This window comes from Oncorhynchus tshawytscha, linkage group LG08 (assembly GCF_018296145.1).
Source record: "Oncorhynchus tshawytscha isolate Ot180627B linkage group LG08, Otsh_v2.0, whole genome shotgun sequence".
Lineage (NCBI taxonomy): Eukaryota > Metazoa > Chordata > Actinopteri > Salmoniformes > Salmonidae > Oncorhynchus > Oncorhynchus tshawytscha.
The window spans coordinates 28,540,305-28,568,296 of record NC_056436.1 but is presented as its reverse complement, the minus strand read 5'-3'; the positions used below and the strand labels follow the sequence as shown (position 1 = coordinate 28,568,296).

Sequence of the window (27,992 nt, the reverse complement as noted above, 5' to 3'; positions counted from 1 at the left end):
TGTTTAATCAGATTCTTGATATGCCACACCTGTCAGGTGGATGGATTATCTTGGCAAAGGAGAAATGTTCATTAACAGGGCTGGACATCTTTTTTTGAGAGAGAAATAAGCTTTTTTGCGTATGGAACCTTTCTGAGATCTTTTATTTCAGCTCATGAAACATGGGACCAACACTTTACATGTTGCGTTTATGTTTTTTGTTCAGTGTATAATGCAAGACAGTATTTCAATAACATACATAAGAATGGGTGCCGTCACTTCAGTAGCTATAATTTTCTGCATTTAACAGGCATTCATTTTTTGGTCTTTAATTAATAAAAGACGCATTGTAACTATGGTGTTTAACTGTACTCTATTCAGTTATTGATGTTGTCCTAATTCAAAGGCAGGTTTAAAAGAAATAGCAACATCAAGGACAAGGCCATATTTCACTAGATACATACTAGGTACATACCTAAAAAAAGATGTCATAATAATACAAAAGCTTTATGTACAGCCCTCTAAAGAATCACAATCAGTAATATACAGTTGAGCGCTGCGCTAGTCTAGTACTGACAAATACTGAAGAGGACATATTGCTAGGCTAGCTAAAATATTCTCTGACTAAATACAATCAACTATGAAATATTCTTAGAGCTGTTCCTAATCTCCCCTTATTGGTTAAAGTTTTTAAAGCAATTTTTAAATGTACACAAAACTCTAATGTCTGGTGTACTTAAATCATCTTTACAATTTGGTCCCAAAAATGATTATCATTGTCATAAAGTGATGTTTCCCCCATAATAAAGCACTTACTGTTCTGGCCAGGTACGGATTAATTCATTGTATTATTTTATCCGTATCTATTCCCTGCATGTATTGATAGATGTATTAATCTAGAAGCCATAGCCCTATTGCAAGCAGTACTTGCTATTTAAACAGAACACTGATTATAGGCAAGGGTTCAAGGGTTAAGCACGTTTCTCCATTTGTACTGGTTTACAGCAGGTGTGCTTATGATCCATGCACCTCCTTCTGCTAGTGTCTTATGCCAGGATAACCTGTGGATCCATGGCCTGACACTGCCCCTCCTCAGCCCTGGCAGGGTCTGTGTCTAGCTGCAGGGTCAGCTGGAGCCTAGTCCAGACCAGGGGGTCACCACTGCCCAGGGCCTCCACAAACAGATCTGTCTGCTCCTGCAGCTGCTTCAAATGGCCCTGGGTGCGCCGGTTCTGCCTGATCAGCTCCTTGATGCGTAGCGTTATGCCCAGCAGGCCAGAGTTGCTGAGGATGTTGTAGGTGTTGCTGAAGCGTTTACCTTTGTTGTTGTCTGTGGACAGGCCGTCTTGGCAGCGGTCGTTGTCGCCTTGGCAACTGCTCGCCTCCGACACAGGTGCACATTTATTGGAGACTACAGCAGTGGCCTCAGTGCCCAGGGAGTGAGGCATGCCTAGGAACTGAGGTATTGGCAGCTTCTGAGAGCTGGCCAGCTGTGTTTGTTTGTCAACAACCTCTAAGGTGGCCACTGTTTGGAGGGGTGTCAGAGGCCTTGGCTGGGGGCTATGGGAGCTGTACAGTTTGTCGCCATGGTGACGATACCACCGGTTACGCCTCCCGGGATACCCAGGCGTTGAACTTCCCCTCTCAGCCGAAGAAGCCCCCTGCCTCCTGGAAGAGCTCTCCCCAGGGTGAGGGGCAATTTTTGGATAAGATTTCAGTATGGGCAGGTAGTTATTCTTTGAGTCCCGGTGCTTGTCTGAGGAACGCTTTGGAGAGATGTTGTTACTGATGTTGTTGCTGCCGTTGGGGACCATGGGATGGAGGAGGACCACCTGGGACTGGGGGAGAATCTCCAGGGAGGAAGGGAAGCCCCAGGGCTTTACTACTGGAGACATTGGGCTTGGCTGGGGGCATCATAATACCATCTCACTCATCAGATCATACAAAAAGATAGTAATTGACAAAGAAGAATGCAGTACTGTAATTGTTCCCTGTGTTAAAGGAATGTAGGGCTCTACAGTGATACCATTTAAGGGCATTTGCTCCTAAATATTTTGCTGTGCTGGATTTTTTTTATCTGGGAGCACCCTAGATAAAAAAAATATCAAAGGTAATAATTGTTGTAATGATTTCTTCGCTGTCCCTCAGCCTCAGTAGTATGCAAACATGTCGTGGCACAGACAGAAAAGACAAGGGAGAGCTTCTTCAGGAGATATAGGCCAAATGTAGGATATTATCTCAATCTTAAAAATCACATTTTCTGGTGCTCCTAACACTATGTTGTAATTTCTGGCAAGTCTTATAATTAAAGCACCAATCTGCACTTATTACATCCATTGTTGGACATATATTAATGATATAAACCCATTGATTCTTGAAGAGCATAACTTATTAATGCCCCATTAGCTAAGTTCAACCATCTTACCCCATTAGAAGCCAAAATATAAAACATGTTTTCCAATGTTTGTAAACAAAGTAAAAGTATCTGGTGTGGTTAAATGGTTAAAACTATAATTGTGATATCATGTATGGTCAGTCCTTGCAGCCATAGCTCTGTGATTTTGAGGGTGGTTACATTCCTCCAGCCCCATCCCTCAACCTTTTACCAAAACACTGGTGGGGAAAATGCTTTGTTATTGTTTCAAATGTGGATTGTCGCTTTAGTAACTAAAATATTTTTCATTGTGCTACATTTTTTTCCACTTAGGAGGACATGTGCTCCTTGTAAAAAAAAAAAGTCACTGTAGAGCCCTGGAATATTGAAGCTAATAAACCCAACCACAGTACAACTGAACTACAAGCTGAGCAGAGAATAATAGCACATAGGTCACAAACAAGGCACAGTTTAGTCTACAGTACCAGATTCAGGACTATGTTGTTCATGATGATCATGGGGGAGAGGCCAGGGTAGGATCCTCCGGCTACAGCCACCTGGGGACCTGGGGCCCTCACCATGTCCTCCGAGTCAGTTTGGTCCATCACATTCTGGTACCCAGAGCTGGCATCTGGAAAGGAGAAAAAAACAAAACAAAAAGTTAATAGAAACACCACCGCCTTTGTTTTCTTTTTGTGCCAAGATCTTGAAGAGCAATTTTGGAAATATTTGCAAGGGTAACAGAGAGATAACAGCTTGAGGTAATAACTCCACAGCCACAGTAAAGATTCCATGGGAATCATGCCCTGACCTAGTCATAGCTGAGTGAACCCACAGCAACAACAAAAAAAATAGGTCACCACTCCTGGTGCTCAAAACAACAATTTCGCTGAGGAAATGGTGGTGGCCTAGATTTCTGGATTAGAGTTGATAGAGAGGCAGGGTGTACATTCGTGTGTTTGTAACACCTGAGAAACCGGAGTCCCTCTCAGACTCTGGCTTAGATGCTCTCAGGTGGTACATCATAGTGGATGAGGGCCTCCTGTGGCTCTGTGGTTTGCTCATCTTTGCTCTTCCTTGGACCTCTCAAACCAAACCATCTACAATGGGGTTGAATCGTCCTAATCACAGAAATAAAAAAAGTTATAGTTAGAGCCGATAATCACAGTGTAGTAAGGCTACACATCACATGAAACATTTAATCACAGTTTCAACCCAGCCGCATATGGAGTAAAATTCACTAGGCAAGCAATCTAGCTAACGTTAGCAGACAGTAACAAACAACAAACAGTTAGCCACAATAATCACGCTTGCGTACTGTCAAGAGAGCAAGCCAATAACAGCTTACTAGCGATCCACCTCATTTTCAAACGTTGCTATGGGCAAAGCCAAACAACGGAAGTGATGCATTCGACTTCCGCTCTACTGCAGCACGCCGGTGATTTAAAGGAGTACATTTATAGAGTATAAAAGTAAAGTACACAAGTGTAATTTGATATTAATTTAATTCAAATTCACTAACTATAATGGTAAACTATAGGGTATTAACTATAAAAACAAAGGTGGGCATCCACACTAGAGGAAAGTTTGTTTTACAGTCCTACACCTGTCAATCAACTGATCAAGGCATGCAACTGCTTGCTGCCTATTAATAAAGTGGCAAAACAGACCATTCATGAGGTCTCTAACGCATATACTGGTTCAGAGTGGTTTGTAAGTGACTTCAATGTTTCCATTATTCTTGTTTTGTACTTATTATCCTTTTTTCTCCCCAATTTTGTACGAACAAAGGTTCAAAGGTTGAGAGCCATCCATCCTCTGAAACACGACCCGACAAGCCGCACTGCTTCTTGACACACTGCTCGCTTAACCCAGAAGCCAGCCGTACCAATGTGTCGGAGGAAACACAGTACAGCTGGCGACCTGAAGTCAGCGTGCATGCGTCCGGCCGCCACAAGGAGTTGCTAGAGCACGATGGGACAAGGCCATCCCAGCCAACCAAACCCTCCCCTAACCCGGACCAATTGTGCGCCGTCTCATGGGTCTCCCAGTCGCGGCGGGTTGCGACACAGCCCGGGATCGAACCTGGATCTGTATTGACACCCTCTAGCACGCCGATGCAATGCCTTAGACCACTGCGCCACTCAGGAGGCCCGATTTCCATGTTTCTAATGGTTGTCAATTCCTTTCAGTCTTCTTTTTCACTGAGCTCATCTCTCTGTATGTCCTGTGCAACTATTTGCAATGCATCAATACAACAATGTTATCATAACAGGCTAAAAGTGATCACACCAATGCACTTTCTCTCCTAAAACTTAACCCCGACATGCATTTTCTATGCCGTAGGCCTGTTTTACATTGAGCAATTAGCAAGAACAAGCCTGCTTCTTTCCCTGAATAGGCTATTAGGCCTAGAATTTTAAAAAATGTTCCCTGTGAACGCAAAGCTTCACTATTGATTAAGCCTACATTTTTAGTCCAGAAAAATATTATACCTGGTCTAAACCCAATGCAATGAGGAATATATTGTTATCAAGTGAGTACAAAATTATTGTCTAAAAGGGTGTAAACTGCAGCGATTTAGACAAATTTGAATAACCGTTCAAACGTCCTATTTCATTTAGTGCCTAAATAACTGCATAGTCCTACAGCCTAAGCCTTTGTTATGCAACCATTTGGATCGGTTTGGGTCTATTCTCAACAATTTAGAAGGTCCAGAAAGGTACATTAGCAGGCTACTCATATTGTGTATTTTGTCAGGATGTAGCCCGGTGAAAATCGGCCTACTACTATAAGAAAATATGGACTTATCCAACTCTCCGCGCGTTCTTAATGCTGTAGCCTATTTTACATTCAGCAAGAAGAGCAAGCGTGCATCTCTCCTCCAATAGGCTCTTAGTAGGCTAAAGAAAATCAGTCAAAATAAGTGTCCAACATGTTTTTGTAGACTGTATTTTCCTGAGAAGCCACCAGATTTAAGAGGAATAGCCATGGCAGCGGAGAGGCCAGGTGCGTAATTGCGCAACAGAAGAATGATGACAGACAGGCTCGAGATGTAGGCTATAGCCTAAGATGCGAATGCATATTTGCCCATAATTCATAGTTCAACATTAGGCTTAATATCACAGTGAATATATGCAGTCCAATTACACAGCAAAATAAAAAAAAGTTAAATCAGATAACGAAATCATAGGTTGCCTCTACACTACATGCGCTCCCGAGGTTGGACTGAGTGCGCTCCCTCCCAGTACCCTGGTGCACACCTAGCTAGAAAAGCTAACCTATTGTTCTAGGGACAAGACATGTATCATACCTAGGCTACCACAACACAAAGTAATGAAGAACTTCACTAAGTTAGTACACAACTCTAGTCTAGGCTGTAAACTGCAGTGAATAGCCTGTCATTTGTATAACCACTCAAAAGCCTGCCTTTTGAATGCATATTCACCTCGAAAGAACTGCATCAAGCCTGCCTGATTGGGCAACCATTTGGGTCAGTTATGGTTTTTTTCTCAGCAAATTAGCCGACAAGGTCCAGGCACATCATCAGCAGTGTCGACACGGCAGAGCCAAACCTGTTTTGAGCCCTACCTGTTTAGCAATATAAATATATATTGCTAAACAGAGAGATATATTATTATTATTTTTTTTTCACCTTCATTTAACCAGGTAGGCTAGTCGAGAACAAGTTCTCATTTGCAACTGCGACCTGGCCAAGATAAAGCATAGCAGTGTGAACAGACAACACAGAGTTACACATGGAGTAAACAATTAACAAGTCAATAACACAGTAGAAAAAAAAGGGGAGTCTATATACATTGTGTGCAAAAGGCATGAGGAGGTAGGCGAATGATTACAATTTTGCAGATTAACACTGGAGTGATAAATGATCAGATGGTCATGTACAGGTAGAGATATTGGTGTGCAATTGAGCAGAAAAGTAAATAAATAAAAACAGTATGGGGATGAGGTAGGTAAAAATGGGTGGGCTATTTACCGATAGACTATGTACAGCTGCAGCGATCGGTTAGCTGCTCAGATAGCAGATGTTTGAAGTTGATGAGGGAGATAAAAGTCTCCAACTTCAGCGATTTTTGCAATTCGTTCCAGTCACAGGCAGCAGAGAACTGGAACGAAAGGCGGCCAAATGAGGTGTTGGCTTTAGGGATGATCAATGAGATACACCTGCTGGAACGCGTGCTACGGATGGGTGTTGCCATCGTGACCAGTGAACTGAGATAAGGCGGAGCTTTACCTAGCATGGACTTGTAGATGACCTGGAGCCAGTGGGTCTGGCGATGAATATTTAGCGAGGGCCAGCCGACTAGAGCATACAAGTCGCAGTGGTGGGTGGTATAAGGTGCTTTAGTGACAAAACGGATGGCACTGTGATAAACTGCATCCAGTTTGCTGAGTAGAGTGTTGGAAGCAATTTTGTAGATGACATCGCCGAAGTCGAGGATCGGTAGGATAGTCAGTTTTACTAGGGTAAGTTTGGCGGCGTGAGTGAAGGAGGCTTTGTTGCGGAATAGAAAGCCGACTCTTGATTTGATTTTCGATTGGAGATGTTTAATATGGGTCTGGAAGGAGAGTTTACAGTCTAGCCAGACACCTAGGTACTTATAGATGTCAACATGTTCAAGGTCGGAACCATGCAGGGTGGTGATGCTGGTCAGGCGTGCGGGTGCAGGCAGCGAACGGTTGAAAAGCATGCATTTGGTTTTACTAGCGTTTAAGAGCAGTTGGAGGCCACGGAAGGAGTGTTGTATGGCATTGAAGCTCGTTTGGAGGTTAGATAGCACAGTGTCCAAGGACGGGCCGGAAGTATATAGAATGGTGTCGTCTGCGTAGAGGTGGATCAGGGAATCGCCCGCAGCAAGAGCAACATCTTGTCTTGCATGTATACACACACAGCTCAAAAAAATAAAAGGGAACACTTAAACAACACAATGTAACTCCAAGTCAATCACACTTCTGTGAAATAAAACTGTCCACTTAGGAAGCAACACTGATTGACAATAAATTTCACATGCTGTTGTGCAAATGGAATATACAACAGGTGGAAATTATAGGCAATTAGCAAGACACCCCCAATAAAGGAGTGGTTCTTGCAGGTGGTGACCACAAACCACTTCTCAGTTCCTATGCTTCCTGGCTGATGTTTTGGTCACTTTTGAATGCTGGCGGTGCTTTCACTCTAGTGGTAGCATGAGACGGAGTCTACAACCCACACAAGTAGCTCAGGTAGTGCAGCTCATCCAGGATGGCACATCAATGCGAGCTGTGGCAAGAAGGTTTGCTGTGTCTGTCAGCGTAGTGTCCAGAGCATGGAGGCGCTACCAGGAGCTTAGCTAGCTTCCGGCGCCGACAGAGATGGCCGCCTCGCTTCGCGTTCCTAGGAAACTATGCAGTTTTTTGTTTTTTTACATGTTATTTCTTACACTAGTACCCCAGGTCATCTTAGGTTTCTTTACATACAGCCGAGAAGAACTACTGAATATAAGATCAGCGTCAACTCACCATCAGTACGACCAAGAATATGTTTTTCGCAATGCGGATCCTGTGTTCTGCTTTACAACCAGTGTAACCGAGTGGATCACATGCAGCGACCAAAAAAAAAAACGACTCAGAAAAAGAGGGAAACGAAGCGGTCTTCTGGTCAGACTCCGGAGACGGACACATCGTGCACCACTCCCTAGCATTCTTCTTGCCAATGTCCAGTCTCTTGACAACAAGGTTGATGAAATCCGAGCAAGGGTAGCATTCCAGAGGGACATCAGAGACTGTAACGTTCTCTGCTTCACGGAAACATGGCTAACTGGAGAGACGCAATCCGAAGCGGTGCAGCCAGCGGGTTTCTCCACGCATCGCGCCGACAGAAACAAACATCTTTCTGGTAAGAAGACGGGCGGGGGCGTATGTCTTATGGCCAACGTGACATGGTGTGATGAAAGAAACATACAGGAACTCAAATCCTTCTGTTCACCTGATTTAGAATTCCTCACAATCAAATGTAGACCGCATTATCTACCAAGAGAATTCTCTTCGATTATAATCACAGCCGTATATATCCCCCCAAGCAGACACATCGATGGCTCTGAACGAACTTTATTTAACTCTCTGCAAACTGGAAACGATTTATCCGGAGGCTGCATTCATTGTAGCTGGGGATTTTAACAAGGCTAATCTGAAAACAAGACTCCCTAAATTTTATCAGCATATCGATTGCGCAACCAGGGGTGGAAAGACCCTGGATCATTGTTACTCTAACTTCCGCGACGCATATAAGGCCCTGCCCCGCCCCCTTTTGGAAAAGCTGACCACGACTCCATTTTGTTGATCCCTGCCTACAGACAGAAACTAAAACAAGAAGCTCCCACGCTGAGGTCTGTCCAACGCTGGTCTGACCAAGCTGACTCCACACTCCAAGACTGCTTCCATCACGTGGACTGGGAGATGTTTCGTATTGCGTCAGACAACAACATTGACGAATACGCTGATACGGTGTGCGAGTTCATTAGAACGTGCGTTGAAGATGTCGTTCCCATAGCAACGATTAAAACATTCCCTAACCAGAAACCATGGATTGATGGCAGCATTTGTGTGAAACTGAAGGCACGAACCACTGCTTTTAATCAGGGCAAGGTGTCTGGTAACATGACTGAATACAAACAGTGCAGCTATTCCCTCCGCAAGGCTATCAAACAAGCTAAGCGCCAGTACAGAGACAAAGTAGAATCTCAATTCAACGGCTCAGACACAAGAGGTATGTGGCAGGGTCTACAGTCAATCACGGACTACAGGAAGAAACCCAGCCCAGTCACGGACCAGGATGTCTTGCTCCCAGGCAGACTAAATAACTTTTTGCCCGCTTTGAGGACAATACAGTGCCACTGACACGGCCTGCAACGGAAACATGCGGTCTCTCCTTCACTGCAGCCGAAGTGAGTAAGACATTTAAATGTGTTAACCCTCGCAAGGCTGCAGGCCCAGACGGCATCCCCAGCCGCGCCCTCAGAGCATGCGCAGACCAGCTGGCCGGTGTGTTTACGGACATATTCAATCAATCCCTATACCAGTCTGCTGTTCCCACATGCTTCAAGAGGGCCACCATTGTTCCTGTTCCCAAGAAAGCTAAGGTAACTGAGCTAAACGACTACCGCCCGTAGCACTCACATCCGTCATCATGAAGTGCTTTGAGAGACTAGTCAAGGACCATATCACCTCCACCCTACCTGACACCCTTGACCCACTCCAATTTGCTTACCGCCCAAATAGGTCCACAGACGATGCAATCTCAACCACACTGCCCTAACCCATCTGGACAAGAGGAATACCTATGTGAGAATGCTGTTCATCGACTACAGCTCGGCATTCAACACCATAGTACCCTCCAAGCTCGTCATCAAGCTCGAGACCCTGGGTCTCGACCCCGCCCTGTGCAACTGGGTACTGGACTTCCTGACGGGCCGCCCCCAGGTGGTGAGGGTAGGCAACAACTTCTCCTCCCCGCTGATCCTCAACACTGGGGCCCCACAAGGGTGCGTTCTGAGCCCTCTCCTGTACTCCCTGTTCACCCACGACTGCGTGGCCATGCACGCCTCCAACTCAATCATCAAGTTTGCGGACGACACAACAGTGGTAGGCTTGATTACCAACAACGACGAGACGGCCTACAGGGAGGAGGTGAGGGCCCTCGGAGTGTGGTGTCAGGAAAATAACCTCACACTCAACGTCAACAAAACTAAGGAGATGATTGTGGACTTCAGGAGACAGCAGAGGGAACACCCCCATCCACATCGATGGAACAGTAGTGGAGAGGGTAGCAAGTTTTAAGTTCCTCGGCATACACATCACAGACAAACTGAATTGGTCCACTCACACAGACAGCATCGTGAGGAAGGCGCAGCAGCGCCTCTTCAACCTCAGGAGGCTGAAGAAATTCGGCTTGTCACCAAAAGCACTCACAAACTTCTTCAGATGCACAATCGAGAGCATCCTGGCGGGCTGTATCACCGCCTGGTATGGCAACTGCACCGCCCTCAACCGTAAGGCTCTCCAGAGGGTAGTGAGGTCTGCACAACGCATCACCGGGGGCAAACTACCTGCCCTCCAGGACACCTACACCACCCGATGCTACAGGAAGGCCATAAAGATCATCAAGGACATCAACCACCCGAGCCACTGCCTGTTCACCCCGCTGCCATCCAGAAGGCGAGGTCAGTACAGGTGCATCAAAGCTGGGACCGAGAGACTGAAAAACAGCTTCTATCTCAAGGCCATCAGACTGTTAAACAGCCACCACTAACATTGAGTGGCTACTGCCAACACACTGTCAATGACACTGACTCTACTCCAGCCACTTTAATCATGGGAATTGATGGGAAATGATGTAAATATATCACTAGCCACTTTAAACAATGCTACCTTATATAATGTTACTTACCCTACATTGTTCATCTCATATGCATACGTTGATACTGTACTCTATATCATCGACTGCATCCTTATGTAATACATGTATCACTAGCCACTTTAACTATGCCACTTGGTTTACATACTTATCTCATATGTATATACTGTACTCGATATCATCTACTGTATCTTGCCTATGCTGCTCTGTACCATCACTCATTCATATATCCTTATGTACATATTCTTTATCCCCTTACACTGTGTATGACAGTAGTTTTTTTTGGAATTGTTAGTTAGATTACTTGCTCGTTATTACTGCATTGTCGGAACTAGAAGCACAAGCATTTCGCTACACTCGCATTAACATCTGCTAACCATGTGTATGTGACAAATAAAATTTGATTTGATTTGAGGAGACAGGCCAGTACATCAGGAGACGTGGAGGAGGCCAACAACCCAGCAGCAGGACCGCTACCTCCGCCTTTATGCAAGGAGGAGCAGGAGGAGCACTGCCAGAGCCTTGCAAAATGACCTCCAGCAGGCCACAAATGTGCATGTGTCTGCTCAAACCGTCAGAAACAGACTCCATGAGGTTGGTATGAGGGCCCGACGTCCACAGGTGGGGGTTGTGCTTACTGCCCAACACCGTGCAGGACGTTTGGCATTTGCCAGAGAACACCAAGATTGGCAAATTCGCCACTGGCACCCTGTGCTCTTCACAGATGAAAGCAGGTTCACACTGAGCACGTGACAGACGTGACAGAGTCTGGAGACGCCGTGGAGAACGTTCTGCTGCCTGCAACATCCTCCAGCATGACCGGTTTGGCAGTGGGTCAGTCATAGTGTGGAGTGGCATTTCTTTGGGGGGCCGCACAGCCCTCCATGTGCTCGACAGAGGTAGCCTGACTGCCATTAGGTACCGAGATGAGATCCTCAGACCCCTTGTGAGACCATATGCTGGTGCGGTTGGCCCTGGGTTCCTCCTAATGCAAGACAATGCTAGACCTCATGTGGCTGGAGTGTGTCAGCAGTTCCTGCAAGAGGAAGGCATTGATGCTATGGACTGGCCCGTCTGTTCCCCAGACCTGAATCCAATTGAGCACATCTGGGACATCATGTCTCGCTCCATCCACCAACGCCACGTTGCACCACAGACTGTCCAGGAGTTGGCGGATGCTTTAGTCCAGGTCTGGGTGGAGATCCCTCAGGAGACCATCCGCCGTCTCATCAGGAGCATGCCCAGGCGTTGTAGGGAGGTTATACAGGCACGTGGAGGTCACACACACTACTGAGCCTCATTTTGACTTGTTTTAAGGACATTACATCAAAGTTGGATCAGCCTGTAGTGTGGTTTTCCACTTTAATTTTGAGTGTGACTCCAAATCCAGACCTCCATGGGTTGATAAATTTGATTTCCATTGATAATTTTTGTGTGATTATGTTGTCAGCACATTCAACTATGTAAAGAAAAAAGTATTTAATAAGAATATTTCATTCATTCAGATCTAGAATGTGTTATTTTAGTGTTCCCTTTATTTTTTGGAGCAGTGTGTATATATATGTAAGACACAAGTACCACACACCAACTCATTCCAGGGTATCTTTATTTTTACAATTTTCTACATTGTAAAATAATAGTGAAGACATCTAAACTATGAAATAAACAAATATGGAATCATGTAGTAACCAAAAAAGTGTTAATCAAATCAAAATATATTTGATATATTTGAGATTCTTCAAAGTAGCCACCCTTTGCCTTGATGACAGCTTTGCACACTCTCGGTATTCTCTCAACCAGCTTCATGAGATAGTCACCTGGAATGAATTTCGATTAACAGGTGTGCGTGCTTTGTTAAAAGTTAATTTGTGTAATTTCTTTCCTTCTTAATGTGTTTGCCAATCAGTTGTGTTGTGACAAGGTAGGAATGGTATACAGAATATACTATTTGGTAAAAGACCAAGTCCATATTATGGCAAGAACAGATCAAATAAGCATCAAATTAAATCAAATGTATTTATATAGCCCTTCTTACATCAGCTGATATCTCAAAGTGCTGTACTGAAACCCAGCCTAAAACCCCAAACAGCAAGCAATGCAGGTGTAGAAGCACGGTGGATAGGAAAAACTCCCTAGAAAGGCCAAAACCTAGGAAGAAACCTAGAGAGGAACCAGGCTATGAGGGGTGGCCAGTCCTCTTCTGGCTGTGCTGGGTGGAGATTATAACAGAACATGGCCAAGATGTTCAAATGTTCGTAAATGTTTCATGACAGTCCATCATTACTTTAAGATATGAAGGTAACTCCATGCAGAAAATGTCAAGAACTTTGCAAATTTCTTCAAGTGCAGTCGCAAAAACCATCAAGCGCTATGATGAAACTGGCTCATGAGGACCGCCACAGGAAAGGAAGACCCAGAGTTACCTCTGCTGCAGAGGATAAGTTAGTTAGCTTCGTAAGGTAAAGGGGGCAGCATTTTCACCTTTGGATAAATAGCATGCCCAATTTCAACTTCCTGCTAATCATGCCAAGAATATAAGATATGCATATTAGTAGTAAATTTGGATAGAAAACACTCTGAAGTTTCTAAAAATGTTTGAATCATGTCTGTGAGTATAACAGAACTTATGTAGCAGGCAAAACCCCAAGGACTAACCGTTCAGAAATTATTTTTTTAGATCTCTGTCTGTTCAATGAGTTCTCATTGGGAAACTATATTTCTTAGGAACTTGTTTTCAGTTCCTACCGCTTTCACTGGATGCCACCAGTCTGGAATTTGGTTGAGGTTATTCCTTTGTGCAATGAAGAAGTACGGCCATCTAGGAACTGCGTAACACTGTTGAGAGTTGCGCAAGACTTGAAAAGTAGCTTGGTTTGTTGTCTTCCTGTATTGAACACAGATAGACCCATCTTCAATTTGATCGATTATTAACGTTTAAAAATAGCTAAAGTTGTATTGCAAAGGTAGTTTGAAATGTTTTGGCAAAGTTTACAGGCAACTTTTGAGATATTTTGTAGTGACGTTGCGCAATTTGGAAGCTGTTTTTTCTGGATCAAACGCGCCAAATAAATGGACATTTTGGATATATATGGACGGAATTAATCGAACAAAAGGACCAATTGTGATGTTTATGGGACATATTGGAGTGCCAACAAAAGAAGCTTGTCAAAGCGAAGGCATGTTTTATATTTTATTTCTGCTTTTTGTGTAGCGCCTGCAGGGTTGAAATATGCTACCCTCTTTGTTTACTGTTGTGCTATCATCAGATAATAGCTTCTTATGCTTTCGCCGAAAAGCCTTTTAAAAATCTGACATGTTGGCTGGATTCACAACGAGTGTAACTTTAATTTAGTATCTTACATGTGTGATTTAATGAAAGTTTGATTTTTATATCATTTTATTTGAATTTGCCGCGCTGCATTTTCCCTGGCTTTTGGCCAAGTGGGACGCAAGCGTCCCCTATACCATAAGGAGTTAGAATTACCAGCCTCAGATTGCAGCCAAAATAAATGGTTCACAGAGTTCAAGTAATAGACACATCTCAACATCAACTGTTCAGAGGAGACTTCGTGAATCAGGCCTTCATGGTTGAATTGCTGCAAAGAAATCACTACTAAAAGGCCACCAATAAGAAGAAGAGACTTGCTTAGGCCAAGAAACATGAGCAATGGACATTAGACCGGTGGAAATTTGTTCTTTGATCTGATGAGTCCAAATTTGAGATATTTGGTTCCAACCGCCATGTCTTTGTGAGACGCAGAGTAGGTGAATGGATGATCTTTGCATGTGTGGTTCCCACCTTGAAGCATGGAGGAGGTGTGATGGTGTGGGAGTGCTTTGCTGGTGACGCCGTCTGTGATTTATTTAGAATTCAAGGCACACTTAACCAGCATGGCTACCACAGCATTCTGCAGCGATACAACATCCCATCTGCTTTGCGCTTAGTGGGACTATCATTTGTTTTTCAACAGGACAATGACTCAAAACACACCTCCAGGCTGTGTAAGGGCTATTTGGCTAAAAAGGAGAGTGATGGAGTGCTGCATCAGATGACCTGGCCTCCACAATCACCCGACCTCAACCCAATTGAGATGGTTTGGGATGAGTTGGACCGCAGAGTGAAGGAAAAACAGCCAACAAGTGCTCCGAATTTGTGGTAACTCCTTCAAGACTGTTAGAAAAGCATTCCTCATGAAGCTCGTTGAGAGAATGCCAAGAGTGTGCAAAGCTGTCATCAAGGCAAAGGGTGGCTGCTTTGAAGAATCTGAAATATAAAATATACACACTTTTTTGGTTACTAAATGATTCCATGTGTTATTTCATAGTTTTGATGTCTTCACTAATATTCTACGATGTAGAAAATAGTAAAAATAAAGAAAAACCCTTGAATGAGTAGGTGTGTCCAAACTTGACTTAGTTAAAAATAAGTTGTCTTCCAGTAAACTTTGATTGCATTTCCAATATCCCCATCCACGTGGAAATTATATTAGAGTTATGTGAAGGCCAATTAGATGATGACCTGATCATATTCTGTCTCCTATTAAAACTTTTTTTGACCTTTGATGCAAGAGAGAATGAGACAAGAAAGTAGTCAAGACGACTAGTCGACTAGCTTGATTTAAGTCTGTGTTATACACTATGTTATAGTCTCCCACAATAATGATTTGATCATTTGTTGCCTGTAAGTTCAATAAATTGGTATAAATATTTTCGAAGAAGTATGGATCATCCTGATTTGGACCGTATAGATTAATGAGCCAAATCTCTTTTTCATTCACTTTCATATTCAAAAAGATCCACCTACCATGCGAATCATTCCTGACTATTTGTACTAGAGGTTGACCTTTAGGGCCGATTTCAAGTTTTCATAACAATCGGCTTTTTTGGATGCCGATTATGGCCGATAACATTGCAATCCACGAGGAGACTGTATGGCAGGCTGACCACCTGTTACGCGGTTCAGCATCAAAGGGACCCTGTGGCTGCAAGGAGGTAAGTTGCTAGCTAGCAAGGTAAGTTGATAGCTAGCATTAAACTTATCTTATAAAAAACAATCAATCTTCACATAATTACTAGTTAACTACACATGGTTGATGATATTACTTGGTTAACTAGCTTGTCCTGCATTGCATATAATCAAACCGTTTCCTGTTAATTTGTCATAGAATAACCGCCTTCTTCAACTTCGCCAAATGGGTGATGATTTAACAAAAGCGCATTCACGAAAAAAAAGCACAATTGTTGTACAAATGTACATAACCATAAAAATCAATGCCCTTCTTGAAATCAATACACAGAAGTATATTTTTTGAAACCTGCATATTTAGTTCAAATAAATTAATGTTAACAGGCTATATTAACTCGGGAAATTGTGTCACCTCTCTTGCACCCAGTGCAAGCAGAGTCAGAGTATATGCAGGAGTTTGGGCCGCCTGGCTCGTTGCTCGTTGTGTGAAGACGTAAAACGTTTTGTTTTCTAAATGACAGTTTACGGATTTGACCATATTAATGACCAAAGGCTTGTATTTCTGTGTGTTTATTATATTATAATTAAGTATATGATTTGATATTTGATAGAGCAGTCTGACTGAGCAGTGGTAGGCAGCAGCAGGCTCGTAAGCATTCATTCAAACAGCACTTTACTGCGTTTGCCAGCAGCTCTTAGCAATGCTTTAGGCACAGCGCTGTTTATGACTTCAAGCCTATCAAGTCCCAAGATTAATTTGGCAATACTAAGGTGCCTATAAGAACATCCAATAGTCAAAGGTATATGAAATACATAAAAATGGTATAGAGCAAAATAGTCAACGCATCATAATTCCTATAACTACAACCTAAAACTTCTTAACTGGGAATATTGAAGACTCATGTTAAAAGGAACCACCAGCTTTCATATGCTCTCATGTTCTGAGCATGGAACTTAAACGTTAGCTTTTTTTTTACATGGCACATACTGCACTTTTACTTTCTTCTCCAACACTGTTTTTGCATTATTTAAACCAAATTGAACATGTTTCATTATTTATTTATCTATTATGTCAAGTTAAAATAAAAGTGTTCATTGAGTATTGTTGTAATTGTCATTATTACACACATATATATAATTAAAAACAAATCGGCTGATTAATCGGTATCGGCTTTTTTTGGCCCTCCAATAAAAATCGGTATCGGCGTTGAAAAATCATAATTGGTCGACCTCTAAATTGCACATTCAGATCGAAATGTTTGTTAATTAATATCAAATCACACCTTTCAAGTTCCTTTGTCCATGACAGAAAATTATTTCACCACCCTATTCCTTTTTCCACACAACTTCATCTAAGGCTGTAGAGTGAGTTTCCTATAAATGGTATATGTTATATTCCTTTTCTTTTAGCCACGTAAAGACGGATCTTTTTTTATAATCTGCTAAACCGTTACAATTATAACTAGCTATACTTATTTCATCCCTTACCATAACTAGATACTTTTCTCAGTCTAATTTGACCATAATTAGTGCTTGTAAAGTTACTGTCATAAGAGGTATTATGACAGTCAAAATTAGAGCTTTCAAATGTCTGATATTTAGAATTCAAGAAATAGGTTCTAGCAATATTTGTTTTTATTCCCTTGCCTGTTTTCCTGTGAGCCAATGCCACAGATGTTAGGAAATTGAGACAAGATATTATGTGTGTAGTAAATCTGAGTAGATTGATGTGTATGATATTGGACGTGATTTAGTGAGAGCGTGTATGATGTCTGTATAAGAGTAAAACTATAATGTGTGATGTCCAAATAATTAATAACCCTGCCAATTTGCATGGTTGAGTGTCTATGTGTGTAAAATGTAGTGCAACCAAAATATTCAGGATGATAATTGTAATCCATATCGTATCACCATCATAGTTGCATCATAATTACCTTTAACATCATTGAAAAACATCCCAGCATTTCCATAGCAATTGACGTTTCACATGATCGAGAAAGAGACCTTGCATTACTATAGAGACGGCTTCACTACAGTACAAATTAGCGATGAACCGATATGACATTTTTGGCCAATACCGATATCCAATATTTTCCTTACCAAAAAACATGACACCGATAACCGATATTTAAAATTCTAGCGGACTTTTAAGCATTCTAGTACAGTTAAATAGTTAACACACACACACTCAAGGACGCCGCAGTCTAAGGCACTGCATCCCAGTGCAAGTTGCGTCACTAATGTCCCTGGTTCGAATCCTGGCTGTATCACATCCGGACGTGATTGGGAGTCCCATAGGGCGACGCACAATTGGCCCAGCACCGTCCGGGCCATCATTGTAAATAAAACTTTGTTCTTAACTGACTTCCTAGTTAAATAAAGGACACACACACACACCAAAAAGTTATTTTGTTGGCATTTACATATGTCCCCATTACCAGTAAAACATAATCAAACCTATTTCTTTCATTTACCTGCTGTGCTTTTTCGTTGTTCATTTGACATGTCAAATAACACTATTTCACGTGTCAAATAACACAAGATAATCTGTTTCAGGAGCTATATAGTTAGCTAGCCAAGGTGTCGTCATCTAAAATAACCCTAATTTATAAGAGAGTTCTTATTTGATTAATGGTGCTCGGACCCATCTATGTGAAGCTAGCCACAATAAAGATTAGCCACAATAGTGGACTTTGCGGTTATCCTTCAAAATAAAAGTATGGCATAATTCTACTATTTGTATTCATTTGCATCACTGTCAATGACCTACTTTTATTTTGAAGGCAAACTGCAAATTCCACTATTGTGCGTAATCCTTATTATGGCTAGCTTCACAACTCATAACCCCATTCAGTTGAGCCTCCCTAGCCAGATGAAGCTATCTTTGGGCAACAGGGTTAATTAGCTGGTTAGCTATTTACTTTCATGAACTGAAGTTCAATTTCAATAGGCGAACAACAAGTGGCAACCTAGCTAATACTTACTTACAATGATTCCTAATCATTGCTAAGAATAGTGAAAATGACTGCAGTTCCTACTGGTTATTATTTTCAGGCTGGTTGTATTGGTGCTAGCTAGGTACCAAGCTAAAGCTAGCCCTAGTAGTTGCGATTGAACAAATTATGTTTTATTATGAACACAGTATTGTAAACACATTGTTCGTGGTCTGTGTTTGTTTTTTTGTACAGCTTTGACAGTGACACTATCTTTTTTGACACGCAAAGACCCAAACGGCGTTCCATAGTACGTAGTGAAGATAATAGCATTGACGCTATTACTGTGCAACTCTGGTAGGGCAACATGAACGGTTGATTGTCAAGGGCAATGAATTCCATTATCTTGGCTTTAATGGATTTTGCCTTTGAGTTGTCTCGCTGAAATGTTCTTACTCTTTCAAATGACTCCTCAAAATGTTGACTGCTCGATCCACACAGCAGACATTGTGTGGGCTAGGTTAGGAATGTGGCGTTATTATGTCATGTACCTACTTTATATAAGATATACATAGTAGCTTTGACATTGATTTCTAACATCGGTCTAGTTTAACAACTAGAAATCGGCTGATACCCATGTTGGCATTTTTTAGCTAATATCGGCCGATTCTGATATGGTCACCAATATATCGCGCATCCCTAGTACATATGTATCCCGTACAATATGTTTAAATTCCCCAATGCCCCTATTCTGATATCTTCCCTTTGCTTGTTGTAAACATATATACACATGTAAACAAATTTATTTTTTATTTTTATTTTTTATTTCACCTTTATTTAACCAGGTAGGCCAGTTGAGAACAAGTTCTCATTTGCAACTGCGACCTGGCCAAGATAAAGCATAGCAGTGTGAGCAGACAACACAGAGTTACACATGGAATAAACAATTAACAAGTCAATAACACAGTAGAAAACAAAGGGGGGAGTCTATATACAATGTGTGCAAAAGGCATGAGGAGGTAGGCGAATAATTACAATTTTGCAGATTAACATTGGAGTGATAAATGATCAGATGGTCATGTACAGGTAGAGATATTGGTGTGCAAAAGAGCAAGTAAATAAATAAAAACAGTATGGGGATGAGGTAGGTGAAAATGGGTGGGCTATTTACCAATAGACTATGTACAGCAGCAGCGATCGGTTAGCTGCTCAGATAGCTGATGTTTGAAGTTGGTGAGGGAGATAAAAGTCTCCAACTTCAGCGATTTTTGCAATTCGTTCCAGTCACAGGCAGCAGAGTACTGGAACGAAAGGCGGCCAAATGAGGTGTTGGCTTTAGGGATGATCAGTGAGATACACCTGCTGGAGCGCGTGCTACGGATGGGTGTTGCCATCGTGACCAGTGAGCTGAGATAAGGCGGAGCTTTACCTAGCATGGACTTGTAGATGACCTGGAGCCAGTGGGTCTGGCGACGAATATGTAACGAGGGCCAGCCGACCAGAGCATACAGGTCGCAGTGGTGGGTGGTATAAGGTGCTTTAGTGACAAAACGGATGGCACTGTGATAGACTGCATCCAGTTTGCTGAGTAGAGTGTTGGAAGCCATTTTGTAGATGACATCGCCGAAGTCGAGGATCGGAAGGATAGTCAGTTTTACTAGGGTAAGCTTGGCGGCGTGAGTGAAGGAGGCTTTGTTGCGGAATAGAAAGCCGACTCTTGATTTGATTTTCGATTGGAGATGTTTGATATGAGTCAAACATCTCCAATCATAGACAAACACTAAACATATTAAATTATAGAACAGTTCTCGACAATAGAGGGAGAAAAAAAAGTGAGAAAGACATGAGTGAGAGAAGAGAGCGAGATCAAGTGTATGTGTAAGTCCGTATGTGTAAGCGAGCATGTAATTGAGTAGTATGTGTTCATATCCACCTCATAGTGTTCAGATATTTTTACAGTTCCCGTACTTTTTTTTCGTAACCTGAAGTCCCTTTAGAATTTACTACAGCCATGGTGTTATGGAGCTGTCTCGGAATAGCTGTCCGTCTATAAAAATAGTTTGTCCCTCTGCTTCCTCTGTACGGCTAACAGACACAAGCTAATTCGGGGATTTCTAGTGGCACGCACATGAAGAGCGCGAGCGCAGGGGGAAGTTGTATCCATAGTTTCCCCGTTTGGCTTCCGTTTTTTAAAAGCGTTCGAAAATGAGGTGGATATCAATCTCTAAAGTTAGCTACACAGCTAACTGCATTAGCCAGCTGTGTTTGCTAGCTTGTCGTTTACGCTGCGCCCCTTCGCCCGCCATGTCTGGACTGGTTGAACCGAGATTGTTGTTGTCCGGCTCTGCTCAGTCAAAACACGGTGCTGTGTAGGCTACATCGGACTTTGAAAGTGGCGGAGCACTGCCAACAATGCAATCACGAGATCACAAAATCAAATATATCGTTTTGTACCTACTTTAAGTGTTGAGTCCTCTTGAAAATTCGACAACGTAGACGTGTTCACATTCACAACTATTAAACTAAAATAGTTCGCATTTGCTTTCGCTTCGATGAAAGACCAAAACTTTTCAATTATAAAACGGATTCAACACTCTAGCCTTTGCCGTATAACTGGGCAGCAGGCGTTGCTAAGGAAACTGTGGAGACGTCACTCCCTCTATTTTTTTCAAGCGTTCCTATTGGTGTACAACATTGGCATTGCGACCAGAGCGATGTATTTAGCAAACGTGACCCACGTGATATGGTTTGATCAGAACCAACAGTAACATCATATGTGCGATGTGTAATATATTATGGAACTGTCTGTGCCATGATTATCCTGTATACTGTTAGGTATAATCCAAAACAGATTGAGCTGTGATCAACATATATCTTTCTCACTCACACACGTACACACACCACCCTCTCAACAAATGGTTTCTCACAAAAAGTATGATATTTGAGCCACATAAGACAATGATATATTTCTTTATTAACTGTTGCACACTCTTCACAGATATAATATATCTATATCTATTTACAATATATAATACTCACTCAGATGTTTGGGCATATCCTTTATCATATTTGATTACAACATCACAGATTCTATTTTATTTTTTAGATAAAATAGGCATACACTTCTCCAGAACAAATGTGTTCTTAGTCATATTAAAGGACACTGTCTAATAAATACACAACAAGCACAAATGATAAAACAATTCTCTACTCTTAAGCGTGAAATGTAATTCATGGTTCTGTACATCAACCCACTGCTTTATTCAACAGATAATACACAAAAATGCCAATATGAAAGTCATGTTAAAAACAGACCCACCACAGGTGGAGAGCAATGTGATAGTGTACTCGATTAGTGTGTAGATTGTAAAATGACTTGAGGTGAGTGAATGACAGAGGGGAATAGAGAACATTGAAACTCTAAGAGCAGCAACTCATTTTAATATTTGGTTCAGCTGTGAAAGAATCAGAAACACAAAGTAGTCTGGAAAAAACACAATAACGCCGTAAGTCATGAAACAGAAATGACAGCAGAAGTTATAGGCCTATAAATTAAATAGAGAAACAAGGAACACACCTAGTCTGAGGGTCTTGATCACCAAGTTAAAATGTTAACAGAGTTTATATGGTCCAATTAGCCATTTCACAGCAACCAGTCAGTTCAAGTTCCATGATTGTTCATAGCTTAAGTTGGTTTAACTCAGCTCTTTCTAATGCAACTCCTTAAACTGATACTGGGGTATAGGTCTACTTGCAGTGTAGGTCTACTTGCAGTGTAGGTCTACTTGTAGTGTAGGTCTACTTGTAGGTCAACTTGCTTTGGAGTTATTGACTATTATGTTACATGAACAGTGACTTGTTGTCTGATTTTTTTTTTTAACATTAAGATGAAAAATACAATGTGTATGTTACAGTATATTGCATAGCCTATATGTATATTGATTTTGTGGTTATTTTATGATATTTTCTATTTAATTAAATAAAAGTACACCAACACCTTGTCCTATGAAAAAATTATGATGGACATAACTGTACCTATTATATCAATAATATAATTCTATACCTCATACTAAACAAATCTCTTTTTAAAAAATGACTCTGAAAATGCCATTGGTAACCACTGGAGGGTGATATTCTACTAGTATAGACCTGTTGCTGCTGCAGGGGCTCCTGAGCACTTAGTACGCCCAGACTCCACATAAGGCTGAAACTCACTGACTGTACTAGTCCATAGTCCATGTATGACAGTGCAATGTTTTATATCACAACACAAAAAGTTAAATATAACTTATTCCGTTTGGGAAAGGAGTTGCTAGTCTACTAATGAACCTACTTGCCATGAGAGGACCCCAAGTATTTGGTTAGTCGGTTAGTCCTAAAGATTTAATGAAACAACATCGAAAGTTCATGAATGGAACATTTATTCATAAATAGGCCTATTCATGTTAAATGGGATAAGCAGCTAAAACAACCACAGCAATAAAATAAACAACACTAAACAATAATAATCATGTAATTATGCAAAACATCCATCATGATTTTAACTTTAAAACCTTTAAATGTTTGGTCTTCAATTGCACTGCTTCACAAAAATGTCTCTCAGGTCAGTTGTCACCAAGGTATTTTTTTCACCAAGCAACATGTGCTTCCTGTGGAACCTAAGTTAGAAACACTCCCCTACAGCAAGAGGGCCTGTCACCATAACAACCCAGCTGCTTAAGTCTCTAGGTGCATGGAGACACACAGTATTGACGTGTTTGTTTTGAAGACTCTTGATACTGTTAGCGCTGGGCAGGGAATAAATAGAGATGCCGGTTGCAACAGGTGTAGGGCTGCTACTGCAGTTATCTGCGAGGTGGCTGACACCTTGGACACAAACGAGATAGATGATACATTAATATGTGGGGCATTTTTACTTCGCATAGAAAGATGTAATGTATGGTCGATGGACAAATGTTTTGCTCAATTTTCCAGACGTCATTACTCACCTGTCACAATCTTTCACTCTCTGTCTCTCCTTTCTTTTCTTTCCTCTCCCTCTCTGTCTCCTTCTGCAGAAATTATCAGCGATATGAGCTCAACTATCAAGTATTATAGAGACAGCAACATTTCTGTCCCACTCTCTAACTTTACAATGTACATTATGGCAATTGACAGGCTCACCTTTCACTTTTCACCACAGCCTTCCTGATTCTAGGAATTAAATATGAACACCACTGATTAATTATATAAACATCACTCATATCATTTTACATAATATCATATTACAATGCAGCTGGTTTACAGTGAACAAACACATACTACCAAAACAGGAAGTCATTTTTTCTCTTACCTACATTCACATGTCTGGTGCTCCACAAAAGTCATCTCAACGTATTCTTGACCCTGCTCCGCTGGCTTGATTTTCAACAGCTGAGAATGAACACGTTGTTGAACAAGTTGCAGGGGAAAAAGTAGAAAAAAGCATTTTTCCTTGCCTTGGCATACAAATATCAAATACACCGACGACCTCACAACATGGCATCCATCCTCAGAAGGGATGTGTCCTATTACCTGCATGGTGACATTAGAGGTCTGAGTAGGATGACACTCCAGGTTCTCATCGCCACAGCAACCAGCGCAGCGCACCAGGGGCACACAGGAGGGGCTGTAGATGTGCTCCACCTCCCCAGGGTACTCTTGGACCACCTCCACCAGCTTCTCTATAGTCCGGCAGAAACTACGGCCCCACACATCCTGGAACATTAGTACTGGAGGAGAGGAGAGGAGAGGAGAGGAGAGGAGAGGAGAGGAGAGGAGAGGAGAGGAGAGGAGAGGAGAGGAGAGGAGAGGAGAGGAGAGGAGAGGAGAGGAGAGGAGAGGAGAGGAGAGGAGAGGAGAGGAGAGGAGAGGAGAGGAGAGGGAGAGGAGAGGAGAGGAGAAGAGAGGAGAGGGAGTGAGACAGCTGTCCATCACAGGACATATAGCCTCATAAAGCCATTGTACAGTTCCCTGGATGCCCCAATCACATCCACCCATGCCTCCTGGCAGCTCCCCAGCCTGATGGATCTGGACTGGAGGAAAGATGGCTGGTGTGATGGCTGGTGCTGAACCTGCACGTAGAGGGGATTACCCGTTTCAACACTTCAGCCAATAGAGACGCACACTTGCACAATTACAGTGTGCCTCATTAGCCTAGTCTCATATCATCTGTCACACTGTGCAATTCAACAAGCAGAGTTTTACACCAACCGGCTGAGGTTTGTGTGTGTGTGTGTTGTCTGTCAGCTTAATTCTGAGATGGCACAACATCCTTTCTTAATATTTCCCAGTCTGCCTTACTGTTTTTTTCTCCATAATGTACTGTACTCACTGTCTATGTTATCACAACCACTAGGGCAAAAAATAGAGCCATCTGCAGATTGTTTCAAAAAGATTTAGGACACTCATCAAGTGTAGATGCTGAAACACTGTGAAATGCTTGGTGTCTATCCTGGTTTTCATTTTTAAGAAAAAATGTTGTGTAATACGAGCTTTCCTGTGGGAGCATATGTGTGAAAGTGTCCCCATAACATCGTCAGTAAAGAAAAACAAGGACCAACTCTGCCCGAACAAACAGAGAGGAAAGAGAAAACAAACACTGGAAATTGTTTTCCATGAACAGAACCTGCCCGGGAGCAGAGCCGAGTTGAGCTGCCCCCCCAGGCACCTCTGGGATCTGGCTGACCCTGGGGTCACCGCATGGAGCCCGGCACCAGAACAGCTGTTTATAAAAGCAGACAGGTCAGGGGGAGCCAGGCCAGGCCAGTGAGGGGTGAAGGATATGTTGTCTCAATCCTCCTAACAGGTTATAGGTGCACATTACATTAAGTGACACATTCCTTTTCTTTTTCACTGTTGTTGCAGTGATTTACAATATAGTGGGGAGAGAGGATGTGAGAGGAAGTGTGTCAAAGGGGTTTAAGGGTGTCCCCAGTACCTCCTTCAGCAGCCCCTGTAATCCCTAGCTGCTTGTCCTCACTTACCCCTTCAACCCTGAAACCTCAACCCTCAGAGCTTATTAACAAACCTGACATCCTCCACCCCAATCAAGGACCATTCATTAATGCCGTTCAACCATATCTATAATTAAGCTGCTAATAGATGAATCAATTCTGATTTCGAGTGTTCAGAGAAAACAAGCTACAGAGAGTGTTGTAGTACTTTGTGTATTTCAACATGGAAATATCTCACTGTACTAAATGGCTATGCAGCATGTGAGGAAGAGGAGGGAAAGCACCCCATGGTTTACGGCAGGAGGATGTAGACTGTAAAAACAGTGAGCGTCAGCCTCTCTTTCACCAATCTGTCTGTCTGTCAGCAAGACAAGCTGCATAGATGGACAGCTAGCTTCCCTCCTCTGGGTACATTGACTGAAATACAAAACCTAGGAGGCTCATGGTTCTCAACCCCTTTCATAGACTTAAACAGTCATTATGACAACTTCCGGAGGATGTCCTCCAGCCTATCAGAGCTCTTCCAGCATGAACTGACATGTTGTCCACCCAATCAAAAGGATCAGAGAATGAATCTAGTACTGAAAGCTTAAGCTACAGCTAGCTAGCACTGCAGTGCATAAAATGTGGTGAGAAGTTGACTCAAAGAGAAAGACAATAGTTGAACAGTTTTGAACAAATTAATTTCTTCCAAAATTAAGGAGAAGCAAGACAGAGAGAGAGAGTGATTTCATCCTTTTTTTTCACTTTCATAGCTAGCAAATGCAGCTAGCTAGTTTAGCCTACTCAAACACCCCACTCAAACAGAGGGATGCTATGTTAGCTAGGTGGCTATGACTATCCAACACAACACTGGAACTCTTCCAAGTCAAGGTAAGCTTTTGGTTTTACTAATTTATTGCCCCCGGGGCCCGCCGGTGTTTGTGTAAAACTGCTTACTGACGGTACACTCTAACATTACTACATGATTGTAGCAGGTTTACTAACACATTAGTTCTATTAGCTATGCTGACTATGATGTTACTTTAGCTAATATGGTGACAACGATGTAGGCTGTGTGTAGCGGTTATGATATGGTTTGGAAAGTTTTTTTTCACCTGGCCACATACAGCTGATGTGTTGTGCATTGAAGTCCATAAGCGAAGGGAAAAGGTGAGAGGAGGAGAGCACATATATGCGAGAAGGAATCAAACATGGTTGTTATGAAAGTGAACTGTGTTTATGTGTGATCAGGGGTGTATTCATTCCACCGATTCTGTTAAAAAATGTTTCTTAAACGGAACAAAACAGGGATAAACATACCTGAATTTGTCCAATAGAAACTCTTGTTTGCAACTATTGAACTAATGATTACACCCTAGATCAGCTGGATGCAAGACAGTATTGAATGTGTCACTGTCTGTCCATGTGTCACTGTCTGTCACCTCAACATTTTCTCTCGTCCTGTGTGCACCTACATTGTAAACTTTCATTCATTAGGCTAGGTTGTAGAAACTTCATGATGAGTATAGGGAAAATGTGAGTATCATGTTGTAGCTTAACCCTATTGTTGTTACATTAAACTGGGAGAATGGAATGGGAATGACAGTCATCCAATATGCTGTAATAGAAATAAGGCCATGCTCATGAAAAAAAAGCTCTCTTTTGCCATACAGTACAACAGTGAGCAGGACATCAGTGGTATTGGTATCCCAGAAATACAATTTCTGTGAAACAGAAATGGATATTCAGCATCACCTGTAGGCTAGCTACTCTTGTCTACAGAACCCTCACACACAAATCAGGAAATGTATGTTGCTTTGAAATATATATGATCAACATTATCTCATTTGTGCAGTAAAAATGCAGAAAAGATTCTTACCTCCAGTTGTGCTGTTTGCGCTGGGTGAGGGAGTACTCTGAAAAATAAAATAGACAAGAACTTAACGTTTTAAAAAAGCACCTGGACAGGATAATTTATTTCAGACAAATAAAATGCTTTCCAGCCATCTCAGACAGTATATAGAGACTTGGAAGATCTACTGCGCTGCCAGAAGCTACAGATAGTATATGCGTGTCTTGGACAGTTATAGTTCTTGGAAAAGTGTGTGCCATAAAGTAACACGCCAAATGTATTGGCCTGACTTTACAGCTATGTCCTCTGGTGGTTAAGGTTGGAATTGCAAGGAGACGGAGACATCTTGCAGAAGGAGCAGTTTTTTGTGTGATTCTTTCAATGGAAAACTCTCTTTGACAAACACCAGATCCAGAGTCTCTTATATACCACATTCCTCTCGGTGCCCAACTGTTTAGGTTCAAAACCTGTTTCCTGTGGTGTAAGATTCAGCTCTCTATTTATTTTCCCGTTGGCGGC

General features: G+C 42.1%; 2 protein-coding genes across 4 annotated transcripts in view; both read right to left on the bottom strand.

The window, feature by feature from the left end:
- Positions 1-912: 912 nt before the first annotated feature.
- cipca (CLOCK-interacting pacemaker a) lies at positions 913-21,309 on the bottom strand. 3 transcript variants are annotated; one of them, XM_024430162.2, is made up of 4 exons: positions 21,120-21,309; positions 3,322-3,474; positions 2,839-2,984; positions 913-1,883 (listed from the first exon to the last, which is right to left on the bottom strand). In XM_024430162.2, exons 2-4 carry the CDS (start codon positions 3,416-3,418, stop codon positions 1,026-1,028), a joined length of 1,101 nt encoding a protein of 366 aa, XP_024285930.1. In that variant the 5' UTR covers positions 3,419-3,474; positions 21,120-21,309; the 3' UTR covers positions 913-1,025. The 3 variants fall into 3 exon arrangements, with proteins under 3 accessions (XP_024285930.1, XP_024285929.1, XP_024285931.1); XM_024430161.2 differs by having other exon boundaries at positions 21,124-21,309; XM_024430163.2 differs by lacking the exon at positions 3,322-3,474 and having other exon boundaries at positions 21,124-21,309.
- A 310-nt stretch (positions 21,310-21,619) lies between these two features.
- Positions 21,620-27,992, bottom strand: part of pgfb (placental growth factor b) — a 33,238-nt gene continuing 26,865 nt past the window's right edge. The window contains exons 3-8 of the mRNA XM_024430164.2: positions 27,501-27,537; positions 24,219-24,415; positions 23,998-24,077; positions 23,829-23,858; positions 23,654-23,716; positions 21,620-23,531 (exon numbers count right to left, since the gene is read on the bottom strand). Coding sequence (XP_024285932.1) covers positions 23,510-23,531; positions 23,654-23,716; positions 23,829-23,858; positions 23,998-24,077; positions 24,219-24,415; positions 27,501-27,537 — 429 coding nt within the window. The 3' untranslated portion in view covers positions 21,620-23,509. The remainder of the gene's footprint in view (positions 23,532-23,653; positions 23,717-23,828; positions 23,859-23,997; positions 24,078-24,218; positions 24,416-27,500; positions 27,538-27,992) is intronic.

What these genes read in the sequence shown, in the direction of transcription:
- cipca (XM_024430162.2), bottom strand. Translation starts at nt 3,418, where the DNA reads ATGAGCAAACCACAGAGCCACAGGAGGCCCTCATCCACTATGATGTAC. An exon ending in GAGGGACTCCGGTTTCTCAG is followed by an intron (nt 2,985 to 3,321) that starts GTGTTACAAACA and finishes TCTCCTTTCCAG; the next exon opens with ATGCCAGCTCTGGGTACCAG. An exon ending in ACAACATAGTCCTGAATCTG is followed by an intron (nt 1,884 to 2,838) that starts GTACTGTAGACT and finishes TGATGCCCCCAG; the next exon opens with CCAAGCCCAATGTCTCCAGT.